The sequence below is a fragment of the Homalodisca vitripennis genome, chromosome 3 (genome assembly GCF_021130785.1).
Source record: "Homalodisca vitripennis isolate AUS2020 chromosome 3, UT_GWSS_2.1, whole genome shotgun sequence".
Taxonomy (NCBI): Eukaryota; Metazoa; Arthropoda; class Insecta; order Hemiptera; family Cicadellidae; genus Homalodisca; species Homalodisca vitripennis.
In genome coordinates this window covers 5,471,118-5,495,800 of record NC_060209.1, presented here as the reverse complement: position 1 = coordinate 5,495,800, position 24,683 = coordinate 5,471,118, and the positions used below count along the sequence as shown (strand labels likewise).

Below are 24,683 nucleotides of genomic sequence, written 5' to 3'. Positions count from 1 at the left end.
AACGCTTTTGATGTACTCCCACAAGAAAAAATCACAAGGTGTCAGGTCTGAACTCTTTGGAGGCCACAGCAGAGGTCCTTGCCGGCCTACCATCGATCTCCAAATAATTGAGGCTAGAACAGCTTATAAACACACTTTTGGGTTGGAGCTTTCAAAGATACCAATATAACATCTAGAAATGTCCCTACTATCTTCCTACGAATTACTGAAACCCCACCATTCTTTTATGAAAAAGATTTCATAATGAGTGTTAATTTGAAGAGTAGTGGCATAAGAATGTACTGGGTAGTGAATCAGAAGACAACGTTAGTTTGTTATCTATGGATGAAGTCTTATCTGACATGGATAAACCATTACTTAGTGAATTAATTATGCCTGATCCTACTGACTGAAAATAAGCTTAATCAATGTACTTCCTTAAAGTTAAGCTTTTATTTCACAGGTTTTACTTATGTAGAAATTAAAAATCCCTTTGTCATAGAAAAAATATAACAAAGTGATGTAATTTTTTATTCTACACATATTTAAGTAAACAAAGTTCATCCAACAATAATCCAAACTCTCATAATTACATACAAAATAGTGTAGTAAGCGACTTGTAAATTTTGTAGTTTGTATAGATACATTATTCAAAAGTACTAACAAACTATTTTTACTGAAATATTTTTTTGATAATTTGTGAGTGAGGATGCTATCTATACATTGTAGAATATGTTATTCCTTACTAATTTTTGTATGTTGATAAATTTATGTTTGACCCTTTAAATACCAACGTCCAATTTTACCAGATGTTCAGGAAAAAAATTACTAAAAATCGAAAATTTTTTTTAAAAACTAATATTATATTAAATTGTTTGTTAAGAACTTTTCTTTTCAAAATAAATTGTTATAGTACATTTCTGATCAATTGACTAACAAAAATCAATCAATAGAACTCACATATAAACATTTTTGGTTGACATGGCTACCGGAAACAATGTGACATTAGTTTCTTAAATGTTGTATAACATTTTTTTAATATAATATTTTGAAAAAATACATTATGTATCTTAAAAAATATTTGATTAAAATAAAAATCCCTTACAAAACCACAAAACGTGCTATTTTTGGAAAAATTACGGCCAGTTCCAGGATTAAATAGCTCGATTTGTACACAACAGTGATAGAATGGTTTGGTAAACACAGAGTATGCCTGTATTGCATATATTACAAGTGAAAATAGTTTTCCTTCTTCCTCCTTGGTTGCTAATAGACGCACTACATACACAATAATTTGTAGTGCAGTAACTTGGCTATCATCTAATAACTGACAAATAATAAGCTCATCAACTATAACCACAGTTTTCTAATATAGCTGACCATTGAATATTATAAATGTCTTATTTTTAATGCATTAGCAACTTACAACGGACATTTATTTAGCATCCTACTACTAGGATGTTGGTGCATAAACAGCTGTAGATGCGTATAAACATGTACAGTAACGCCGAGCCATTACCGTGGCTGATAGGGATAATTAAGGTACGCCCAGCGCAAAGCGTCCCAAGGTTAGATTGTGGATGTCGGCACACTGTTTTAAGAACTGATTTACTAATAATAAAGAACGGTTTACCTTGAGCAGTGGTGATCAACAAGCACACTTTTATCAACCCCAGATCATTACTTGAGTTTTGGTATGGAGAGCCTTATTTGTTTGTCAGCGATACAAATTGGCAAGTGAATAAATTGGTTTACCTTGAGCAGTGGTGATCAACAAGCAAAGCACATTTTTCAACAACAGATCATCGCTAGAGTTGTTGTATGGCCAGCTGTGTTTTTGCAGGTCTATTGCTTGGTTTAATAATACAAATCAGCAAGCGAATAAGTTTGTTTACCTTGAGCAGTGGTGATCAACAAGCAAAGACACATTTTTCAACCCCAGATCATCGCTAGAGTTGTGGTATGGGCAGCGGTGTTTTTGCAGGTCTATTGCTTGGTTCAGAAGTGTGTACAACCTAACAAGAAAATACAAATTAATACTCTTGTAACCTATCCTACTTTAGAAATAAAATAATGTATACAGTAACGCTACATGATTTGTATAAGCCTAACAATGAATTATTTATCTTTTTCCCTTACAACACTAAATTACACCACAAGAATCTCTTCGCTTTCCAAATTACTACTTTGAATTTATAACCTTACGAAATTCTCAAGTAAATATTTGCCAGGAAAATTAAAACAATAAACCTCAACATTGTACTTTTTGGACATTCACCTTATGGACTAATTTAGATATTTGACAATTTTCGAATATCTGGAAATTTAAAAATCATATTTTGTGACCAAATTTCTCATGTTACTCACTTTATTCATAAACTTGAGCATTAATAATAAACATATCAACAGATCTTGCAAGGGCATCATATAGTAAACTAACTTTGAGAACTGTTGTCCAATCATTATTGTATGGAATCTGGATGTCTCACTACGTAGGTTGAGAACAATTTCTGGCCAACAAGTTGAGGTTTTGTCCTGAAATGTTTTTCAGTTTATTTAAACTGTGGAAGGTACAGTACTAGAATATAATTTTTATTCACCAAAGAGACATTTCATTACAAATTTATAAGGCAAGTCACAGTAATAAGCAACATTGGAATTTATAACAAGAAGTCTTCTTCAGTCCATTGTTCAGATACAAACTCACTAATTGAGTAAAATGCTTGTTTAAGAAAAAATTGACTAATCTTGCTCTTCTTAACGTAATTTTACCGCCTTACAGTTAGAGGAATTTTATTGAATACGAGGGGGTACCCAAAAAAAAACCGGAATTATTTTATAAAAATTATATATTATCAAATTTTTTACAATACGACCTTATCTCCTTCAAAATAATCTCCATTACAACTAATACACTTGTCCCAACGGTATTTCCATTGATCAAAACATTTTTTGTAGTCATCTTTAGAAATGGCTGCAAGCTCGAGCTTCGTTTTTTTCTTAACCTCTTCAACGCTGTCAAATCGTTGACCTTTCAAGCCTCTTTTCATGTGTGGAAATAAAAAAAAGTCGCATGGAGCGAGGTCAGGCGAGTAAGGTGCGTGGGGCAGCGGAACCATGCCGTTTTTGGCTAAAAACTGCCTAACTGAGATGGCTGTGTGTGCCGGTGCGTTGTCGTGGTGGAAGAACCAGTCTCCAGTCTGCCACAAATCGGGTCTTTTCTGGCGAACATTGTTGCGCAATCTTCTTAAAATCTCCAAATAAAATGTTTGGTTGACAGTCTGACCTGGAGGAACAAACTCAGAATGAACAATGCCTTTAGCATCAAAAAAGCAAATCAACATGGTTTTGATGTTTGATTTGACTTGCCGACATTTTTTTGGACGAGGTGAAGATGGCGACTTCCATTGGCTTGACTGTTGCTTCGTTTCTGGGTCATAACCATAGCACCATGACTCATCACCAGTAATTACCTTTTCCAGAAAATCGGGATCATTTTCGAGATGTTCTTTCAGAAGGCGGCAAGTTTCAACTCGATGTGCCTTTTGATGGTCAGTCAGAAGTCGAGGAACAAATTTGGCAGCAACCCTTTTCAGTCCTAAATCTCCTGTTAAAATTCGCTGAACCGAGCTCCAAGTTAACCCACTACTCTCTGATAGTTCCTCAATTGTCTGTCGACGGTTGGTGAGCACAAGTTCACGAATTCTCTCAACATTTTTGTCCGTTCGAGAGGTTGATGGACGTCCAGAACGAGGTTTGTCTTCAATCGACATGTCGCCATTTTTAAATCGAGCGAACCACTCATAGACCTGAGTTTTCCCCATAGCATCATCTTTGTAAGCTGTATTCAACATTAAAATAGTTTCTGCAGCATTTTTACCAAGTAAAAAACAAAATTTCACAGCTGCACGTTGTTCACTTAAACTTGCCATGACAAAAAACGAAACAAGAACAAAACAGGGTTAGAGAAAACCGTCACTACGAACTAACAGAATGCACTAGGACAACGGAACTGGGGTTACTGAGCTCGCAATGGGTTGCGCGACACACGCCTAGCGGCAGGAATGTGTACTACACGCTGCCGGCTGCCAGCAATACAATTCCGGTTACTTTTGGGTACCCCCTCGTAACTTGCAGGACATGATCAGATGACTTTTTAACACTTTTCTTTAATCTATGTATCATATGTAACATCAAAAAGACATCTAAACCTAGTTATATGGCAAATTATAAATAAAGAAACAAAAAAGAAATAAAAGTAAATGTGAAGGCAATCTTGTACTAAAAAACTAAAGAATCATCTATTAGTGATCCATCTCTTATTGCAATCTCCTTTAATGATTATTTTATAAATGTGAACAGATGCACTGTTTAAAGGATCTTCCTTCAGTACAGCCAAAATATGACAAATGTGACAATCACAAACCTGGTAACATTTTATTAAAATTTCAATGCCCGCCCTTGACTGAAACAGAAATTGATACAAATTTTTGACTCTCTCAAAAATAAATCGTCTAGTGTGGATATGATGGAGTTCCAGTGAAATTGGATAAAATTTGTCAAACATTCCTTAAGTAAACCATTATTGCATTTAATAAATTCTTCTCTCATTACAGGCATATTTCCTGACAAATTAAAAGTTTCAAAGGTTATCCCAGTCTTCAAAAAAGGCTCAGCAACAGATATTCAAAATTATCGTCCAATTTCAATCTTACCATCAATCTCAAAAATTTTTGAAAGAACCATGTATCATAGGTTAGTCAAACATCTAGAGGTAAATGATCTTTATGACAAGGCACAACATGGATTTCGAAAAAATAAATCTACTATAACAGCATTGGTAGAGTTCACTGAATCTATAATAGAATCAGTTGACAAAAACGAAAAATGTAACAGGAATATTCATGGATCTGTCAAAAGCTTTTGATAGCATATCTCATGACATTTTACTCGGGAAATTGAAAAATTTAGGAATCAATAACATCCATCTAAGATGGTTTGAAACATATCTCTCCAATAGAAAACAGTATGTTGAGATATCTCACATAGAAAATAACAAATTACAAAAATTTCAATCTAACATCCAAATAGTAAGAAATGGAGTACCTCCTCAAGGGTCTATTTTGGGTCCTTTATTATTTATTTGTTACATAAGGGAAATGCCAAAGTGCCTTAGTATTCTTGAAAATAACAAAAAACCAGCTCTGTTTATTTGCAGATGACTCAAACTTAATCGTTTCTGCCAAAACGGAAAGCTGAATTAGAAATAACGGTGTATTTGGAACTTTCAAAATTACAAAACATTTTTCATTGACAACAAATTAGTTCTAAATACGGAGAAAACTAACTTTATTTCTTTCAGTACCAAACAAAAGTAGAAAACACTCAAGTCCCAATATCTTATTAAATGATTCCTGTTTGGATCAAGTTCGCAATACAAACATTTCTAGGACTAATCATAGACAACAACCTTAGCTGGGATTTGCATGTTGAACAGGTGATAAATCGTATCAATTCTGGAATATATACTATTAAAAGACTGTCTTATTTATGCAGCTTATCAGCTTTAAAGATGGTCTTTCATGCCCACATTCAATCCCATATTGCATATGGAATAGGTGTGTTATGGAGGAACCACAAATCAAAATTTTAATAAAATTCTTATCTTGCAAAAAAAAGCGCTGCGAATAATGTTAAAAATTGATAAGGAAGAATCAGTTTAAAAATCATTTTACTGAACTAAATATTTTAACAGTGCATAGCCTTTACATTTTAGAATGTGTGATGTATGTTAAGACTCATCAGTCCAGTTTCAAGAGTCACTGTGAAAATCATACATATAACACTAGAAATAAGAAGGAATTAGTATTAACCTAAGCATAATTTGGAGTATTATAAAAAAAAAACTTCTTATGCTGGAATACAAATTTTTAAAATCAATTCCAAAAATAATATCAAGTGTCCGAGACATAAAGAAGTTCAAATCAATGTTAAAAAAGTATTTAATTCAAAAGGCATTTTATTTCATTTGAAGAATTTTATACAATATTATGATTTTACTCATAACTATTATAGTAACTTATTTTTAGTGACGCTATTTATTGTACTCATGTGCAAAATATAAATAAAGATATTAAATAAAAAAAAAAAAAAAAATAGTATCATAAGGATGTATTTCATTACTTAACTGAACTTTCTCAGAGTACTTAAAAAAAATATTGTTTTCTTGAAAAACTAAATGGCTAACATAAATGCTAGAGAGCCAAAATTCCGGAGTAAAAACCTTGTCCCAATTAAGAGATCGGTACCTGGATAATGTTTGTAATGTTTTCAAACCACAAAGTTCCTCACTTCAGCATTGTTCAGATATTGTTAAACTGTATCGCAATCTACATCAATGTCAAGTCTAGACACCTGTGCCTTTCTGCCACTTTTAGTTCATCATTAGTCGCAGAACCAGTTATGAATTTATCTTTAGGGCGATCTACCGACTTTAAAACATGTTGATTAGGCCAATGAGACTTCACAGAAGAAATTTGTTATTAACATCAGTATCTGTCCCATCCAGGGAATTACCAAATATAACCTCATTCCTTATATAAATATGCCTATCTTGAGGATTGAATTCCATTTTATGACCAAGTTTTACACAGAAATTATTGTCGTAAGGAATGAAAACCGACTGTAAATCAGTCACACCACTAACTAGCCTATTAGGCATATGATTCAAACCCAATCGACTATGAGCATTATGATTATTCATTGTCTCTCTGTTCCTTTGTAGTTTTAAATTTCCGGCACAGGAAATATCAGGCAGCAATACATCACCAATAGCCTCTTGGCTATTCCAAGCCGAAATGAGCCTGACGTTATCAGACTGTAGTTGATTCCTCACTCAGTTGATTCCTGATTTCATTTTGGTTTTTAGTAAGTTCAAAAGTTTGATCTGTTAAAATTTTAATGTGATCAAAAGATCAACAACAGTCACTAAGAAGAGTATAACTGCTTATAACCTTACCAGTACCAGTTGCATTATTTACCAAGTTAGCTTCAGCAGCATCCTCTAGTTTAGACCAGGAACATTTATTACATTGCCATGATGGTTTGACTTCTTGCTTACCAAAACCTTTATTGGATATACCCGCACATTTAAAATGAAACCAATAGCTACGTTCACCATTACATTTTATTCCACCACAACTTTTGGTTACATTTTTATTGCAATAACCACATTTTGACTTTACATACGTGTCCCCCATCTTTTTGATTCCAAGTCTTTATATTTCTTTTCTCAACATAAAGACATTAGTGCTCACTAGATTACAGTAATGCAAGCTTGAATGGTACAAACATACCTCTTGGGAGGGAGCATGATGGTGGGGGGTAGAAATTCTTGCAGTTTGTCCATGAGAGAGGTGCGGGAATTGTCACCCTTCCCCTCCCACCCCGCTCTGGCCAGCAGCTCCTCCCTTTCACTGCACATCATGTAGCTGCGAAAAACAGAACATAGTGTTTGTAGTGACACGCATACCATTTCATATTACACACGAACATTTCATAAACATGTTTCACAAGTAGGCATACAACTTCTTAACTTGAACACTTATAGAGCAGTGTTTATCTCTTTTATACACTAATACAGTATTTTATTTAGTTTTAAAATGTTTTTGATAGTATGTATTTTTTTAAATGATTAAGTGTAATACTTTAAGTGAATAAAATATAAATAAAACTAAAATAGCACAATGCAAAAAAAGCCGGTATGATGTTCTATTATGTTCGGCCACTCAGCTGATTCAAATTATCAGAAGAGAGAAAAGTTGTAAATTCAAACCAAATATATCATTAAGTCTGGATCTTTAACGATTTTGAAGGAATACATTCATGTTTCATATAAAAATCTTTGCTCCATGACAAATACTTCCTGAATCAGGAAGTCTTCCCTAAATGCCTCAAGAAAACTCCAATATTTAAAAATAATAACTCAAATCTTGAAGAAAATTACATTAGGAGGCATAGTGTGTGGGACTGGAGCAGTCCAAAGTTATACAGGCATACATGAAAACATCGGTCTGTGTATCGGAAAGTCAAGCAGTGGAAGTATCTAGTCTATGTTTGCATAAGCACAAGTACTTCTGTCTCGTGCCATGCCTCACTGTCAACCTTACTGGTCAAGTCATGGGCACAAGTACATGCCTCCTATCTGGTAGGAGTACTGTACAGACGTATTTCTGTTTTTTGAGTCTTGAAAAATCAAGCTTTAAATGAAAAGACTGCCTTGGACTAGAGAGAGGCAACTTGTGATCAGTTTGAATGCTTTAGATTGTGTAGGACAATGAAATTTTGTTAAGTATATTGCAGTGTTATGGTAACACAGACATTTCTCTCTATTCGTTTAATAGCTCTGTTAGGGGTCACAACCAGGTTCACTACAGTGCTGGCTCTAATAATACATACCGATCTGCTTCCCACTGTTTAGAGGGAGGTTCACTACAGTGCTGGCTCTAATAATACATACCGATCTGCTTCCCACTGTTTAGAGGGAGGTTCACTACAGTGCTGGCTCTAATAATACATACCGATCTGCTTCCCACTGTTTAGAGGGAGGTTCACTACAGTGCTGGCTCTAATAATACATACCGATCTGCTTCCCACTGTTTAGAGGGAGGTTCACTACAGTGCTGGCTCTAATAATACATACCGATCTGCTTCCCACTGTTTAGAAGGAGGTTCACTATAGTGCTGGCTCTAATAATACATACCGATCTGCTTCCCACTGTTTAGAGGGAGGTTCACTACAGTGCTGGCTCTAATAATACATACCGATCTGCTTCCCACTGTTTAGAGGGAGGTTCACTACAGTGCTGGCTCTAATAATACATACCGATCTGCTTCCCACTGTTTAGAGGGAGGTTCACTACAGTGCTGGCTCTAATAATACATACCGATCTGCTTCCCACTGTTTAGAGGGAGGTTCACTACAGTGCTGGCTCTAATAATACATACCGATCTGCTTCCCACTGATTAGAGGGAGGTTCACTACAGTGCTGGCTCTAATAATACATACCGATCTGCTTCCCACTGTTTAGAGGGAGGTTCACTACAGTGCTGGCTCTAATAATACATACCGATCTGCTTCCCACTGTTTAGAGGGAGGTTCACTACAGTGCTGGCTCTAATAATACATACCGATCTGCTTCCCACTGTTTAGAGGGAGGTTCACTACAGTGCTGGCTCTAATAATACATACCGATCTGCTTCCCACTGTTTAGAGGGAGGTTCACTACAGTGCTGGCTCTAATAATACATACCGATCTGCTTCCCACTGTTTAGAGGGAGGTTCACTACAGTGCTGGCTCTAATAATACATACCGATCTGCTTCCCACTGTTTAGAGGGAGGTTCACTACAGTGCTGGCTCTAATAATACATACCGATCTGCTTCCCACTGTTTAGAGGGAGGTTCACTACAGTGCTGGCTCTAATAATACATACCGATCTGCTTCCCACTGTTTAGAGGGAGGTTCACTACAGTGCTGGCTCTAATAATACATACCGATCTGCTTCCCACTGTTTAGAGGGAGGTTCACTACAGTGCTGGCTCTAATAATACATACCGATCTGCTTCCCACTGTTTAGAGGGAGGTTCACTACAGTGCTGGCTCTAATAATACATACCGATCTGCTTCCCACTGTTTAGAGGGAGGTTCACTACAGTGCTGGCTCTAATAATACATACCGATCTGCTTCCCACTGTTTAGAGGGAGGTTCACTACAGTGCTGGCTCTAATAATACATACCGATCTGCTTCCCACTGTTTAGAGGGAGGTTCACTACAGTGCTGGCTCTAATAATACATACCGATCTGCTTCCCACTGTTTAGAGGGAGGTTCACTACAGTGCTGGCTCTAATAATACATACCGATCTGCTTCCCACTGTTTAGAAGGAGGTTCATTCCAAAGGTGTATTTTCAGCTCAATATTATTTCTAATTGTCATAAATTACTTGCGTAGACAGCTCAATTTATTTATTATTTATTTAATTATTATAAATTACAGTAACATCGCTATTCATTGTAATTGTACTGACCTGGACAGCTCATGTACTCGTGCCGTGTTATGCTGTAGAGGTGTCAGTTCGTTGCGTAATACATGAAGAGCATCCAGCACCCTCCCATCCTCCAGGTACTCCAAGTATTTTTGTTCTAGCAGCAGAAACTTCATTTGCTATCCAAAACAACCACTTGTTACAGCCTCATTCAGTTGGCATCATTTTAGATAAAAGGCAAATTAAAGTATTTAAGTACTTAGAAAGAAATATAGTTTAGCTTTTCTTGTATTTAAATAAAAATATTTCTTACAGTGTTTCAAAAAGGAAATTGTGTCACATGCAAAAATACTACAGTTTAGAAATATAGATTTTAGTGTCGTATTGCTAATGAATGAAATGTATTATTTTCTGTTAATCTAATTATTTATTATTTATATCTAATTTAAATTTGTTAAGGTCATTCAATTAGATTAAACTACATTATATTATAGGAACTTGTTTCTTGGGCTTAAACTCACAAACAAAGCTTGGTACAGGGAATCCTCACAATTTATTTTGATTAATCTTGGCATAACTAATCAGCATTTTGGAAATAATCCATTGTAAGCTGTACAAGAAACGATTTAGTGATCAAATTGAACTCTAAACATTCTAAATATAATATATTGTGTTATCTCAGAAAAACATAATATATTATTGTTAGTTCTATAACATTTTGTCAGAATGCGTGAAAGTGCTTCATTGGTATCTAAGTGGAAATACTCGCTTGTGACAATCAGCTGTTGTGCACGCTTAGTTTGTTTGTAAACTGGTACTCAGCTATTATTGACTGTTGTGTGAGTTTATCTACTTTGAAATGTGACTTAATTTGTAGTTTTATATAGTTTCTAAAGTTACATTTTATTGTATTTTTATTATAATACACAACCATATCAAAGTATTACCTTGCTATCTTTTATTAATATTTAATAATTGTTTATCTAGTATAGCATTACTATTATGGTATCTGCTATAATAATTGTAACTTTGTGAAATTATAATTACATACTAAAAATACCTAATTTTGGTTTATTTAAATTACTGTACATATATACATGCAGTAAATAAAAATAACATGTGCTTTTAATTAAATTTGACACCATGAAAACTAAAAAAATATTAACTTAAATACATTTAAATATTAATATTTTTTTAACCAGAGCATTAACCCATTGGCCTAGTAGTTTTTCTGGTGCTGCATGGACCTGAACTAGCATTTAATTTTGCTGAAAGTGTAAAGGTTTCGTATAATTTTTATAGAAACCTAACTTATTAAGTTATTACCATGGTTATTTTACCATCATGTTTCTAAGAAACTAGGCTACATTTTACAACTATAAAATTAATTTTTATTTAGTTTTAAATTTACTAATAATGTTAATTATAACAAAAATGTTGGGTTTTTTATGTAAAAAAACTTTAGTTTTAATTTTTTTTTACTATTAAAATGATTTATTATCTAAAAACTGAATATATATTATTGTTCAGTAACTCTATGTCATGAAAAATAAATTATATTAACATTTTTATTTGAACATTTATTATTTTAAAAAATTATATTTGAGTACTCATCAAGTGCAGTTTTTCCATCAGTTCGCACGGGTCGCAGATTTTGTAGCATTCACACACAATTTGCATATAAAAACACAGAACTTACACTAAAAAATACACTGTAAAAATAAAATAAAAATAATAAATAAAAAAATAAAACTTCACAAACAAACGACAAACGACGTTGTTTCTATTTTGCAGGCTAGCCTTTAGCCTTTATTAACAACAAAATTTTACCGAATATCACAAATAAATATTTAAATGGATTTTATAAAACTACTGTAATAAACTTTCACTAATATTGTCAGAAGTGCTAGCCGTAATTTTAGAGTAACATAATCCTAGTATCAACAAAAAATAAGCACTGGTAATAAATTACAATTATTGACAAAAGTAATATTTTTCTGCCATAGTTGGCACACCTGAACTCACCAACAACTCAAAAGGTCTGCAGAAAGCGTATTGGCATACCATCTAACGGGAAAAAACTAAAAATACTTTAAATAGTACATCGCAACGTCACTAGATCGTGCTGCGCACGTGAGTCCAGGTTCGGTCCGTGCATCACTGCACATGGTATATACGTGAGTCTAGGCCAATGGGTTAAAGAGCTTTACAGTGTACACAGGGTTATTGCTGGATAAAAAAGTAGGTACTGAATTATATACAGCTTGTGTATATCTACTTTACTTCTTTAACCCTGGAACTGGCGGTCATATTTCTCTCAGTGGCAGAGTGTTTTAGTACTTCATGACATTGCCTTATATTTATTTTATTATTACATGTTTACTATAAATTACCTATAACATATTATATATTTCTTTATTCAGCATTGTTCAAGGAACATTTTTCACATAATATAATTAAAACAAAAAAATACCCTTACTTTACACTCTCCAGGAAAAAATGTTTTTTTTAGAAAAAAGAAAAGTTAGTTCAAAGTTTTTGATTTATAAAATTGTTGTTGTTAGTGATATGCAAAATTCAAAATATACAAAAGGAAGAGCATTTAATTCTGAGTAAAAATAAAAACAACACATAGTTTATAAGGTATTTATTTTTACATGTGGTAAAACGATACAAAAATCATACACTGACATTCGAAAGTGCTACTTACCAACAAAAGTAAGAACTTCAAAGCTCACTTGGATTTGTACAATCTTGTAACTATTAGTTTATATTAATTTTCTATTTTTTTATTATATAGCCTATTTTTTTAATTATGTTCTGATTGAATGTCTAAATCAGAATCCTCATCGTTGCTTATTTCATGTACAACTAGTTCTCGAATGTCACTTGAACGATCGCGGAAATTACGATGCATTACGTAAAACACGCACAAAAAACTTACTATTATTGTGTAATATATACGAGGGCTGTTCAGAAAGTAACCTCCGGTCGATTGAAAAAAATACACCAAGTTAAGTAAAAATATATTTTAATATATACATCTTACAACTACATCTTTGCACTATTTTTTCGACATAGTCTCCATCACGATTGAGGCACTTATCGTATCTCTTCACAAGCTTTGAAATTCCTTCTGCATAAAAATCACCCGCCTGTGCCTTGAGCCAGCTGTGACCGCATCTTTGAGCTCTTCGTCGTCATCAAACCGCTGGGACCCGAGCCATTTCTTCATATGCATGAAGAGGTGATAGTCGCTTGGCGCCAGATCTGGGTTGTAAGGTGGATGGTTGAAAACGTCCCACTTGAAGGACTTAAGAAGGGCTGTTTGTTCTGCAAGCAGAGTGAGGTCGGGCGTTATCGTGCAAAAAACGATACCGGAAGTCAGCATACCACGGCGTTTGTTCTGTATAGCCCGTCGTAATGTTTTTAGTGTTTCACAGTACACGTCTTGATTAATGGTCGTCCCACGTTCCATGAATTCAACCAACAACACCCCTTTGGCATCCCAAAACACCGTTGCCATCAGTTTTCTGGCAGAAAAATCTTGCCCGGGCTTTTTTTGGTTTGGTAGGCGAATCTGAATGTGCCCACATCTTTGATTGTTCTTTTGTCTCAGGGTTTACGTACTTAATCAGGTTTCGTCACGGTCACGATTCTGTTTAACAATGGTTCTCCTTCGTCCGCATAACGTGACTGAAAGTCTAATGCAGAGGCCATTCTTTGAGTTTTGTGGTGGTCGGTAAGAATTTTGGGCACCCATCGTGCACATAACTTACGGTAACCCAATCTTGCTGTCACTATCTCGTACAAAAGAGTCTTAGAAATCTGTGGAAAAATCAGTAGACAACTCCGCCATTGTGAAACGTCGATTTTCACGAACTTTTGCATCAACTGTCTGAACGAGTTCGTCAGTCCACCAAGGATGGTCTACCACTCCCTCTCTTCATCATGAACGTTTTCTCGTCCACTTTTAAATAAAACGTACCCATTCACGGACAACTCCTTCACTTCATGACTTGTGGTCCGTACACGGCACAAAGCTCACGATGAATAGCTGCTGCAGAGTATCCTTTGGCTGTAAAAAACCGTCTTTATAAAACAGCAAGCACTTCACATTTGGCGGTATTTTTCTATTGCAGCACACATTTCAAACTGCCACAAAACTAAACTAGCGCAGGTACGATGTTCACTCGACTTACAGCTTGATGCCGACTGACCTGCTTAGTGCGTGAATGCACAGATGGCGCGCTACTCCCCTCCACTACCCGCACTGTGACCAACGGAGGTTACTTTCTGAACAGCCCTCGTACAAACCATCATTACAACGAACTCAAACAAACAATAAACCAGACAGGAAACCAAGCAGCTGACGAAATAACAATACCTGAATGAACCAGTTGACTCATCGCTGCGCGCGCAACTAGCCGCGGGTACACGGGAGAATGTAAACAAAACAGTTTAGAGATTACAAAATGTATGGACGTGTAACGAAACGATAAAATTATTTATTAGTGCATTATTTACATAAATTGAACCTTCTCTTTTCGATTGGTATCAATGTACAACTAGTTTCTCGAATGTCACTTGAACGATCGCGGAAATTACGATCCATTACGTAAAACACGCACAAAAGACTTTACTATTATTGTGTAATATAGACAACCATCATTACAACGAACTCAAACAAACAATAAAAACAGGACAGGAAACCAAGCAGCTGACGAAATAACAATAGCCGAATGAACCAGTTGACTGATCGCTGCGCACGCAACTAGCGTGGTACGCGGGAGAATGTAAACAAACAGTTCAGAGTTTATAAGACATATGGAGGTGTAACGAAACGATAAATTATTTATTAGTGTATTATTTACATAAATTGAAACCTTCCTCTATCGATTGGTATCAATACCGATACTCTTTGATCGTGTTTTAAGTACGTAATATTGAGAAATACAAGACGTATTAAAACGCCCGATATCGGGCGCTGCCATCTAGGATGCGACTAAAACGCCCGATATCGGGCGTTTGCCAGTTCCAGGGTTAACCCATTGCGGATCGAATTGTTTTGGCGTTAAATCGAATTAATTTACGGTCAGCGGCAGCACGAACAGCAATGGTGTGCCACATTGTATCGCTCGCTATTGTATACTAGAAAATTCAGCTGTGATGGTATTCGTTCAGATGGAACATGGGCCTGCTGGGGTATCCGTCATGTAGGAACGATAACATGCGAGCAAGCTTCCGGGGTGGCAGGGATGATGTCTGAATCATAGTCTAAATGAAGCGGCTAGGGTGAAGCGATTACAACATCCGTGCCATTGTCTAGACTAAACCCACCAACATGTACATCTGCGTCGTTTAGTTCTGTGTCACTAACCTCAAAAATATTATAATACAACTGAGGAAAACAACCAATCAGAAGCGCTAAAAAGCAGAGAGTAAACTCATATGACTGATTTTTCAACTTCAACATACAACTGCGATCTGTAGGATATTTATAAAACTTTTGAAAACTCTAAACGTAGACCGTTGTTAAACACTCTTTAGTTGACAAGTGAAGACGATCGCCCGATCTAACAGACTATTTGGAGGGAAACTTAAAAGCAGACCGCTTTTGCGACCTGAGCTTGTCATCGTGCCGTTAGGCCCGGCCGCTGCTCGTCAGTGATCAGCAATGGGTTAATGGTAAAATTATTACTTAATGTTTGTAAATAACATATTAAACTAAAAGCCTAGTGTTTTACCATTACCTGCACCTCCACCTACTGTTTTTTCAGTTATGTTCTTAAACTCTGATTCATTGTATTGAGACCTCCACTATAATAATATATTGGAAACACATTTGGCAATTTGCTACTTTCATAATTACATAGATTTAAAGCTTATAATAAATTAGCCTGATTTAAGTACAGCTTAATTGTACTAGGTCCTGCCTAGTCACTCAGTGGATCCCACGACAACCAATCCTACGACATCTATGACTCGAAATAAATACTAATTAAAACTCAATCGTGTCTTTTGGCTCTTCCTACTCACTCAGTTGAACACACATAAACAGAGTCTATGACATGTATGACTTGGAAAGCAAACTAATTAAAAATATAATAGTGTCTTTTGGCTCTTCCTACTCACTCAGTTGAACACACATAAACAGAATCTATGACATGTATGACTTGGAAAGCAAACTAATTAAAAATATAATAGTGTCTTGTGGCTCTTCCTAGCCACTCAGTTGACTTCATGTTAACCGAGTCTATGACATGTATGAAACGGAAAGCAAACTATTTAAAATAGCAGTAGCCTATTTGTTATCTGCAGTATTACCATGCTATGAAAAAAATGGGTTTCATAAAAAAAACCTGTATATTTATCTGACTCAATACCACTATTAATTTTGGGAACTTTCAAACAGCATCCCATCCACTAACGTTTTATTCTCTGACCTTCTAAGAAATAATCCAGTCCCTCCTAACACTTTTTATTGGCAAACTGTTACTGGGGACCAGGTAGTGAATGTTGTATCAAATTTCTCCAACTCCAAAAGTACGGATTTATATTGGATTTCAAATTTTTTAGTAAAAAAAACTATTCATATTGTCAAAGAACCATTAGCATTTATTCTTAACAAATGTTTCGAGTTTGGTTACTTTCCTGAGTTGCTTAAAACCTCCAAAATTGTTCCAGTTTATAAGAAGGGCGATAGGCTATTGCCTCAAAATTATCAACCCATATCCATTGTTCCAATATTTTCTAAAATATTAGAGTCACTAATGCATAAACAGCTATCCCATTACTTTGAACGATTCAATCTTCTATCTGATTCCCAATTTGGTTTCCGAGAAGGTCGCTCAACTATAAAAGCGGTCATGGAAGTAGTAAATTACTCTCTTAATGCCTTTGAAAATAAAGAATCAGTAGCCCTTTCGATGATGGATTTAAGTAAAGCATTCAATTGTGTCCTCTTTAATATTATCATAGAGAAATTGAAATTTTATGGAGTCTCAGAAGAATCATCTAATCTAATTCGGTCTTACTTAAGTAATAGAAATCAATATGTTTCAATGGGGGGTAATAATGCTTCTGTAAAACCAGTGAAAATGGGTATCCCCCAAGGCTCAGTACTTGGCCCCTTTTTCTTTACTATTATAATAAATGATTTACCAAATAATTTTAATGTTAGTTCAGTAGTCTACGCAGACGACACTTCCCTTTTTGCAAGTAATAAAAACCTCCCTTATTTACTCACTAAAATTAAAAAAGCTGAAAATGAAACTTTAAAATGGTTTTCCTCTAACAAATTGCTATGTAACCAAGAAAAAACTCAAAACATTATTCTTAGCTTATCCAATAACACTCAAGATGTCCAATCCACAAAATTACTCGGTATTCACATTGATTCTAAACTAAACTGGTCCCATCACATTAATAACTTATGCAGTAGGCTCTCGCGAGTAAGTTATCTTTTTTGCAAACTAAGAGATGTTGTTTCTATTGAATACTTGAGGACAGCATACTTTGGTTTATTTCAGTCTCATATTTCTTATGGATTAATACTTTGGGGTCATTCTTCTCACGTTAAAGATATTTTGATAATACAAAAGAGGGTTTTATGAACAATCTGTAGTGCTGAATTCTTAGAACACTGTAAACCACTTTTTATTAGTTTAGAAATTCTCACAATAAATTATAAACCTATACATCTTCCATCTATTATTATATGTAAAAACTAATCTGCGCTCGTTCACACTTAGACAGGATTTGCATTCATATAATACTAGAAATTGTGATAAGCTTGATATACCCCAGCACAGGCTGCCCAAAACAGGTTCATCTCACATGGTGAACAGCATTGTTTTCTTTAATAAACATATTGTAACAGCTTGGACTGCCTCAACTGGGGTGTTTAAGTGTAAGGTATTGCATTGGTTACAACAAAATCCATTTTATAATCTACAGGATTTCCTAAATCATGATGTGGATGTAGAATTTTGATTCTGAATAACTAAATAGTGCCAGAGTAGTAATTAAACTCACATATTGTAAAACTGCAATATTGTAAAATTGTACTGTAAATTTTACATGTCTAATTAAAAAAATATTTTATTCTATTTTATCTATTATGTCTATTATTATTAATACATGACTATGTCTATTTCATTATATGTAAAATGTGATCAATGGCAATAAAAATTATGATTATGATTATGGATAGTAACCAAAAGCGAAGTTAATTTGCCAGCTCAAGGGATATATTACTAACAACTGTGTGTGTGTGTGTGTGTTTTGAATACTTCTTAATTAATATTTTTTCTCTGGTTTTAATTATTAGTAAGTAAATGCTTTTATAAACTTCTATAGGTTAACAATAATAAATTGTTTATCATTATTACTGTTGTTGTAATTTTTGAACAGTATAAAGTTTGATACTCACAGATAAACTGCTGGAAGATCCCTCAAGAAGAGATTTCAATTCATTAAGATCGTTATCAGCCTAAAATTTGTAACAAAATATATTAGTTTTAATAAAATATTTGTAATAAGTAAATAGTGCCACAATAAAAAAAAACAAACTCTGGGTACACCTTTAGTACAAGATTTTAGTTATATTACCATCTTTGAAAAAGTTTAACACTTTGTACCCTGAGCCCGAGTATAGGTCGGGCGCGTCGAGCAGCGATTATACTGCTACGCCGGCTACCGGGCGCCCGAGTATACTCGGGTCGTGTTATTTAATTTGTATTTATTTAGCTCAGTCATCTTATTTTAGGATTCAAACATTTTTATTACGTTCATTTGGTTGTTTAAGTTCGTATTTGTTGGTTTTGAGATCCCTGGGTCACGTTTTAGTAATGAAATACATATATTTATGTCGTATTACAAGCAAGTCTAGACAGCTAATGTAGGCGCCGCGGCTGATCGTCGGTACTGTCATTTTGCTTTGTAGTGTTTCACGTTTGTGTTTTGTTGTGAATCTTAGTGATGCCTTACTAAAGTTTTTCTACAAATCTTGTGAACAAATACTGAAGCAAATGTTATTATTATGTATTCTAAATGTGAATTAACTGTTTGAAAAAATCAGAAATTTAGTTATTATGAATGAAGTAAAGGCAAATGTAAGCAATGTGAGGTTATCCGTGTGTTTTGTTTTTGTATTTACACTCGCTTTGTTCTTTCTTTCTCGACTTTCCGTTGATTTTCTTTTATATTCTTTACTTATTATTTTCTAGTTTAAATAATATGGGTGATGAAATCAAAAGTGATGCAATTCTCGCGATCTTTTGTTTGACTTCCGAGTCGGAAAATTACGATGATTTTGATACACGCCTGGGACCCAAATATTGATTTTATGAACGATCTAAACGAAAAATGTGCGAGATCCCTGTATTTCATTCAGACCATTGTGCTTAAAAACATTACCACACTAAGGCGAATGACTACCTGAACTAACAAGCTATGTAGCAAAAACTTTTTTTGTATTATTTTACATAACATTTCAATTATTATGTAATAATTTTATTTTGAAAATAAACTTTATATTTGTATACATTAAAAAAAGTATGTATCTCTATCTTTAAAAAGATATATAGTATGAGTTTATAACATAATTACTGTAATAACACAGAATTTTTTTAAAATCATCATAAAACCCCCAGGGAGCCACGCCGAAAACATGTATTAAGGGCCCAGGGTACCAGTAGCGTAGCCATCTGCGTCTCGTCTGGCAAATTTTGTTCGGGGGGGGGTGGGGTCCGAAAATTTGGGTCCGAAACCGGGGGGATCCGGGAGACGTTTTGTGTGTTATTTGCCAATGTAAAAGGTAAATAACAAAAAAATTTGGAGCTTCAGTAACTATGCCGTATAGAAAGTGGAAATATGTAATAGCAAATTCAACTCTCACAGCAACTCTAATACCACCAATTTTCTCTGTGTATAGCTACAGAAAACTTTACGAAAGTTCGATTCTGGCCGAGTAGAAGGCACCAAAGTGATGTTGGATTCACTGGATAAGAAAGAAAAAGAACAAAATCAGAGCTTCACTCAAGCGTATAATTGACACAACTATATTCTGTGGAGAAAATGAAATACCCCTTCGGGGGACATTTGGCCACTGACGGGCCGAAAACCCTTTAGAAAATGAGGGCAATTTTCGAAGTGTTGTTTCGGGTAGCCTACAGATCAAACTAACGGTCGGAAAATGCACCGGAAAACTCTACTGATTAGAAGTTCGGCTACTTTGGGAATTCACTGATTGAGGTATTTATGAATGAGTTATAATGACGATTTTTTTTGTATCATTACACTGTATATAAACTATCGGAAAAAAAATCAATTTCGGTCGGAAATAAAATACACCTGAAAAACTCTAAGGATTAGAACTTCAACTACTTCGGACTTCAGTTATTGAGGTAAACGTGGTTATTTTTTATTGAGTTAGGACGACGGATCTTTTGTTATCATTAAAACTGTACTCGAGCTACCTATATAATTATCGAGGAAAAAATCACTTTCGGTCGGTAAATAGCGAAGAAAAGCTCTCTAGAGATTCAAGTTTTGACGATTTTGGATTTCACTGGTTGAGTGGTTGAGGTAAAAGTGGTACTTATAATTATGTTAGGACATTGATTTTAGGTATTAATCCAAACGCCGATTAATAAATATATAATTATTGAGAAAAAAACTAAAATACTTCCGATCGGATATATTAAGGAAATGAAATTATACCTCAGTCAGTGAAATCCAAAGTAGTCGGAACTTCTTATCAGTTAGAGTTTTTTAAGTGTATTATCCGACCGGGAAGTGATTTTTTCAATTTTTTCTTCGATAATTATATAGGTATTAGTCGGCGTTCAATTGATACCTAAAATCAATGTTCTAACATAATTCTAAGTACCACGCACTTTTATCTCAATGACTCAACCTAGTGAAATCCAGAAATCCTCAAAATCTGAAATCAGTAGAGTTTTTCCTCGGTATTTTCCGACCGGAAGTGGTTTTATTGTTTTGTTTCTCGATATATATATATATATAAACGTCCTAACATAAAACACTTAACATAATTATAAGTACCACTTTTACCTCAATCAATGAAATCCAAAAATCGTCAAAACTTGAATCTGTAGAGACCTTTTCTTCGGTATTTACCAACCGGGAAGTGATTTTTTTTTCTCGATAATTATATATAGGTACATTGTACAGTTTAATGATAACAAAAATCGTCGTCCTAACTCAGTCGAAAACACCACATTTTCCTCAATCATTGAAATCCAAATTAGTTGAAGTTCTAATCAGTAGAGTTTTTCAAGTGTATTTTCCGTCCGAACGAAAGTGATTTTTTATATATTTTTTTCGATAATTATATACACGTCTACAGTTTAATGACACCTAAAATCAACGTCGTAACTTAATTCTAAGCAGTTCATTTTAGTCCACAAGACGAATTTGAATGAAGTGATCCCTAATTTAAACTGTTCGCCGTGTTACGGTCCAGGTTTACTTTGCGACGTCTTGTGACCGCAGCCCTATAGAAATTTACCGTGATTACACTGCAATATCCGAAGGCCGAGACCAAAAGTATCGTTTGATACTTTATGATTATTAAACGAAAGGACAATTATATTTTTAACAACGGTCACTTTAATCAATTAAAATCAATCAATTTAATGTTTGTAGACAAAGAGTAATGATAATCTCTCCTTTTTTCTCCTGCTCCATGCTTTTTTATTTTTTTATATGGTCTTAAAATTTCGGGGGGGGTCCGGGACCCCCTGGACCCCCCCTTCGCTACGCCACTGCAGGGATACAAAGTGTTAATATATATTTAATTGGTTCAAAGGTTGTGGGAGCAATAAGATTAAAGTATTCCAATAATAATTCATTGCAGAAAAGTATGGACATGTTTTTTTTTATTGCTCAACCATTTGTACTGTAAATTTGACTGTGTATATCACTTGATCCAATATCTGTTACACTAATATTGGTCTGTCATTGTATACAGTTGGTGCCAGATATCCTCTGTTCACAAGTGACGAGAATGTGAGAGAGACCTCTACAAACCATTTCTACTGTAAATTGAACTGTGTAAAATCACTTGATCCAATATCTGTTACACCTTTATATTGGTCTGTCTTGTGACAGTTACTGCCAGATATCCTTCTCTTCACAAGTGACGAGGAATGTGAGAGAGACTCTACAAACCATTTCTACTGTAAATTTGACTGTGTATATCACTTGATCCAATATCTGTTACACCTAATATTAGTGGTCTGTTTGGTCTTGTGACAGTTACTGCCAGATATCCTTTCTCTTCACAAGTGACCGAGAATGTGAGAGAGAACCTCTACAACCATTTCTACTGTAAATTGGCTGTGTATATCACCTTATCCAATATCGGTTACACCTAATATTGGTCTGTCAAGTGGACAGTTACTGCCAGATATCCATCTGTTCACAAGTGACGAGAAATGTTATGAGCTGAAGTTTGGAGTATGTCTGAGAGAGAGACCTCTACAACCATTTTACTGTAAAATTGGCTGTGTATATCACCTTAATCCAATATCTGTTTACACCTAATATTGGTCTGTCTTGTGACAGTTACTGCTAGATATCCTTCTGTTCACAAGTGTTCACAATATCTTTTACACCTAATATCGGTCTGTCATGTGACAGTTACTGCCAGATATCCTTCTGTTCAACAAGTGACGAGAATGTGAGAGAAAACTCCACAACCATTTCTACTGTAAATTGACTGTGTATAATCACTTGATCCAATTATCTGTTTACACCTAATATCGGTCTGTCATGTGACAGTTACTGCCAGATATCCTTCTGTTCACAAGTGACGAGAATGTGAGAGAGACCTCTACAACCATTTTTACTGTAAATTGACTATGTATACCACTTGATCCAATATCTGTTACTCCTAATATTGGTCATTCTTGTGACAGTTACTAGCCATATATCCTTCTGTTCACAAGTGACGAGAATGTGAGAGAGAACTCTACAACCATTTCTACTGTAAATTGACTGTGTATATCACTTGATCCAATATCTGTTACACCTATATTGGTCTGTGTTGTGACAGTTTACTGCTAGATATCCTTCTGTTCACAAGTGACGAGAATGTGAGAGAGAACTCTACAACCATTTTCTACTGTAAATTGACTGTGTATATCACTTGATCCAATATCTGTTACACCGAATATTGGTTCTGTCTTGTGACAGTTACTGCCAGATATCCTTCTGTTCACAAGTGACGAGATGTGAGAGAGAACTCTACAACCATTTTCTACTGTAAATTGACTGTGTATATCACTTGATCCAATATATCTGTTACACCTAATATTGGTCTGTCTTGTGACAGTTACTGCTAGATATCCTTCTGTTCACAAGTGGACGAGAATGTAGAGAGACCTCTACAACCCATTTCACCTGTAAAATTGGCTGTGTATATCACCTTATCCAATATCTGTTTCCACCTAATTATTGGTCTGTCTTGTGACAGTTACTGCTAGATATCCTTCTGTTCACAAGTGTTCACAATATCTTTTGTACACCTAATATCGGTCTGTCATGTGACAGTTACTGCCAGATATCCTTCTGTTCACAAGTGACGAGAATGTGAGAGAGACCTCTAACAACCATTTTATACTGTAAATTGGACTTGTGTATATCACTTGATTCCAATATCTGTTACAACTAATATCAGTCACTGTCATGTGGACAGTTTACTGCCAGTATATCCTTCTGTTCACATGTGCGAGAATGTGAGAGAGAACTCTACAACCATTTCTACTGTAAAATTGACTGTGTATATCACTTGATCCAATATCTGTTACACCTAATATTGGTCTGTCTTGTGACAGTTACTGCTTAGATTTCCTTCTGTTCACAAGTGACGAGAATGTGAGAGAGAACTCTACAACCATTTCTACTGTAAAATGACTGTGTATATCACTTGATCCAATATCTGTTACACCTAATATTGGTCTGTCATGTGACAGTTACTGCCAGATTATCCTTCTGTTTTCACAAAGTGACGAGAATGTGAGAGAGACCTCTACAACCATTTCTACTGTAAATTGACTGTGTATATCACTTGATCCAATATCTGTTACCACCTAATATTGGTCTGTCTTGTGACAGTTACTGCCAGATATCCTTCTCTTCACAAGTGACGAGAATGTGAGAGAGACCTCTACAACCCATTTCTACTGTAAATTGACTGTGTATTTATCACTTGATCCAATATCTGTTACACCTAATATTGGTCTGTCATGTGACAGTTTACTGCCAGATATCCTTCTCTTCACAAGTGGACGAGAATGTGAGAGAGAACTCTACAACCATTTCTACTGTAAATTGACTGTGTATATCACTTGGATCCAATATCTGTTACACCTAATATTGGTCTGTCTTGTGACAGTTACTGGTAGATATCCTTCTGTTTCACAAGTGACGAGAATGTGAGAGAGAACTCTACAACCATTTCTACTGTAAATTGACTGTGTATATCACTTGATCCAATATCTGTTACACCTAATATTGGTCTGTCTTGTGACAGTTACTGCCAGATATCCTTCTGTTCACAAGTGACGAGAATGTGAGAGAGAACTCTACAACCATTTCTACTGTAAATTGACTGTGTATATCACTTG

The 24,683-nt window shown here is 35.0% G+C and overlaps 1 protein-coding gene across 1 annotated transcript in view; it reads right to left on the bottom strand.

Annotated features, from left to right (window-relative positions):
• Nucleotides 1-24,683, bottom strand: part of LOC124356550 (WD repeat-containing protein 26) — a 57,444-nt gene that overhangs the window by 13,366 nt on the left and 19,395 nt on the right. Inside the window, exons 3-6 of the mRNA XM_046807617.1 lie at nucleotides 18,461-18,520; nucleotides 10,069-10,205; nucleotides 7,335-7,469; nucleotides 1,875-1,994 (exon numbers count right to left, since the gene is read on the bottom strand). Coding sequence (XP_046663573.1) covers nucleotides 1,875-1,994; nucleotides 7,335-7,469; nucleotides 10,069-10,205; nucleotides 18,461-18,520 — 452 coding nt within the window. The remainder of the gene's footprint in view (nucleotides 1-1,874; nucleotides 1,995-7,334; nucleotides 7,470-10,068; nucleotides 10,206-18,460; nucleotides 18,521-24,683) is intronic.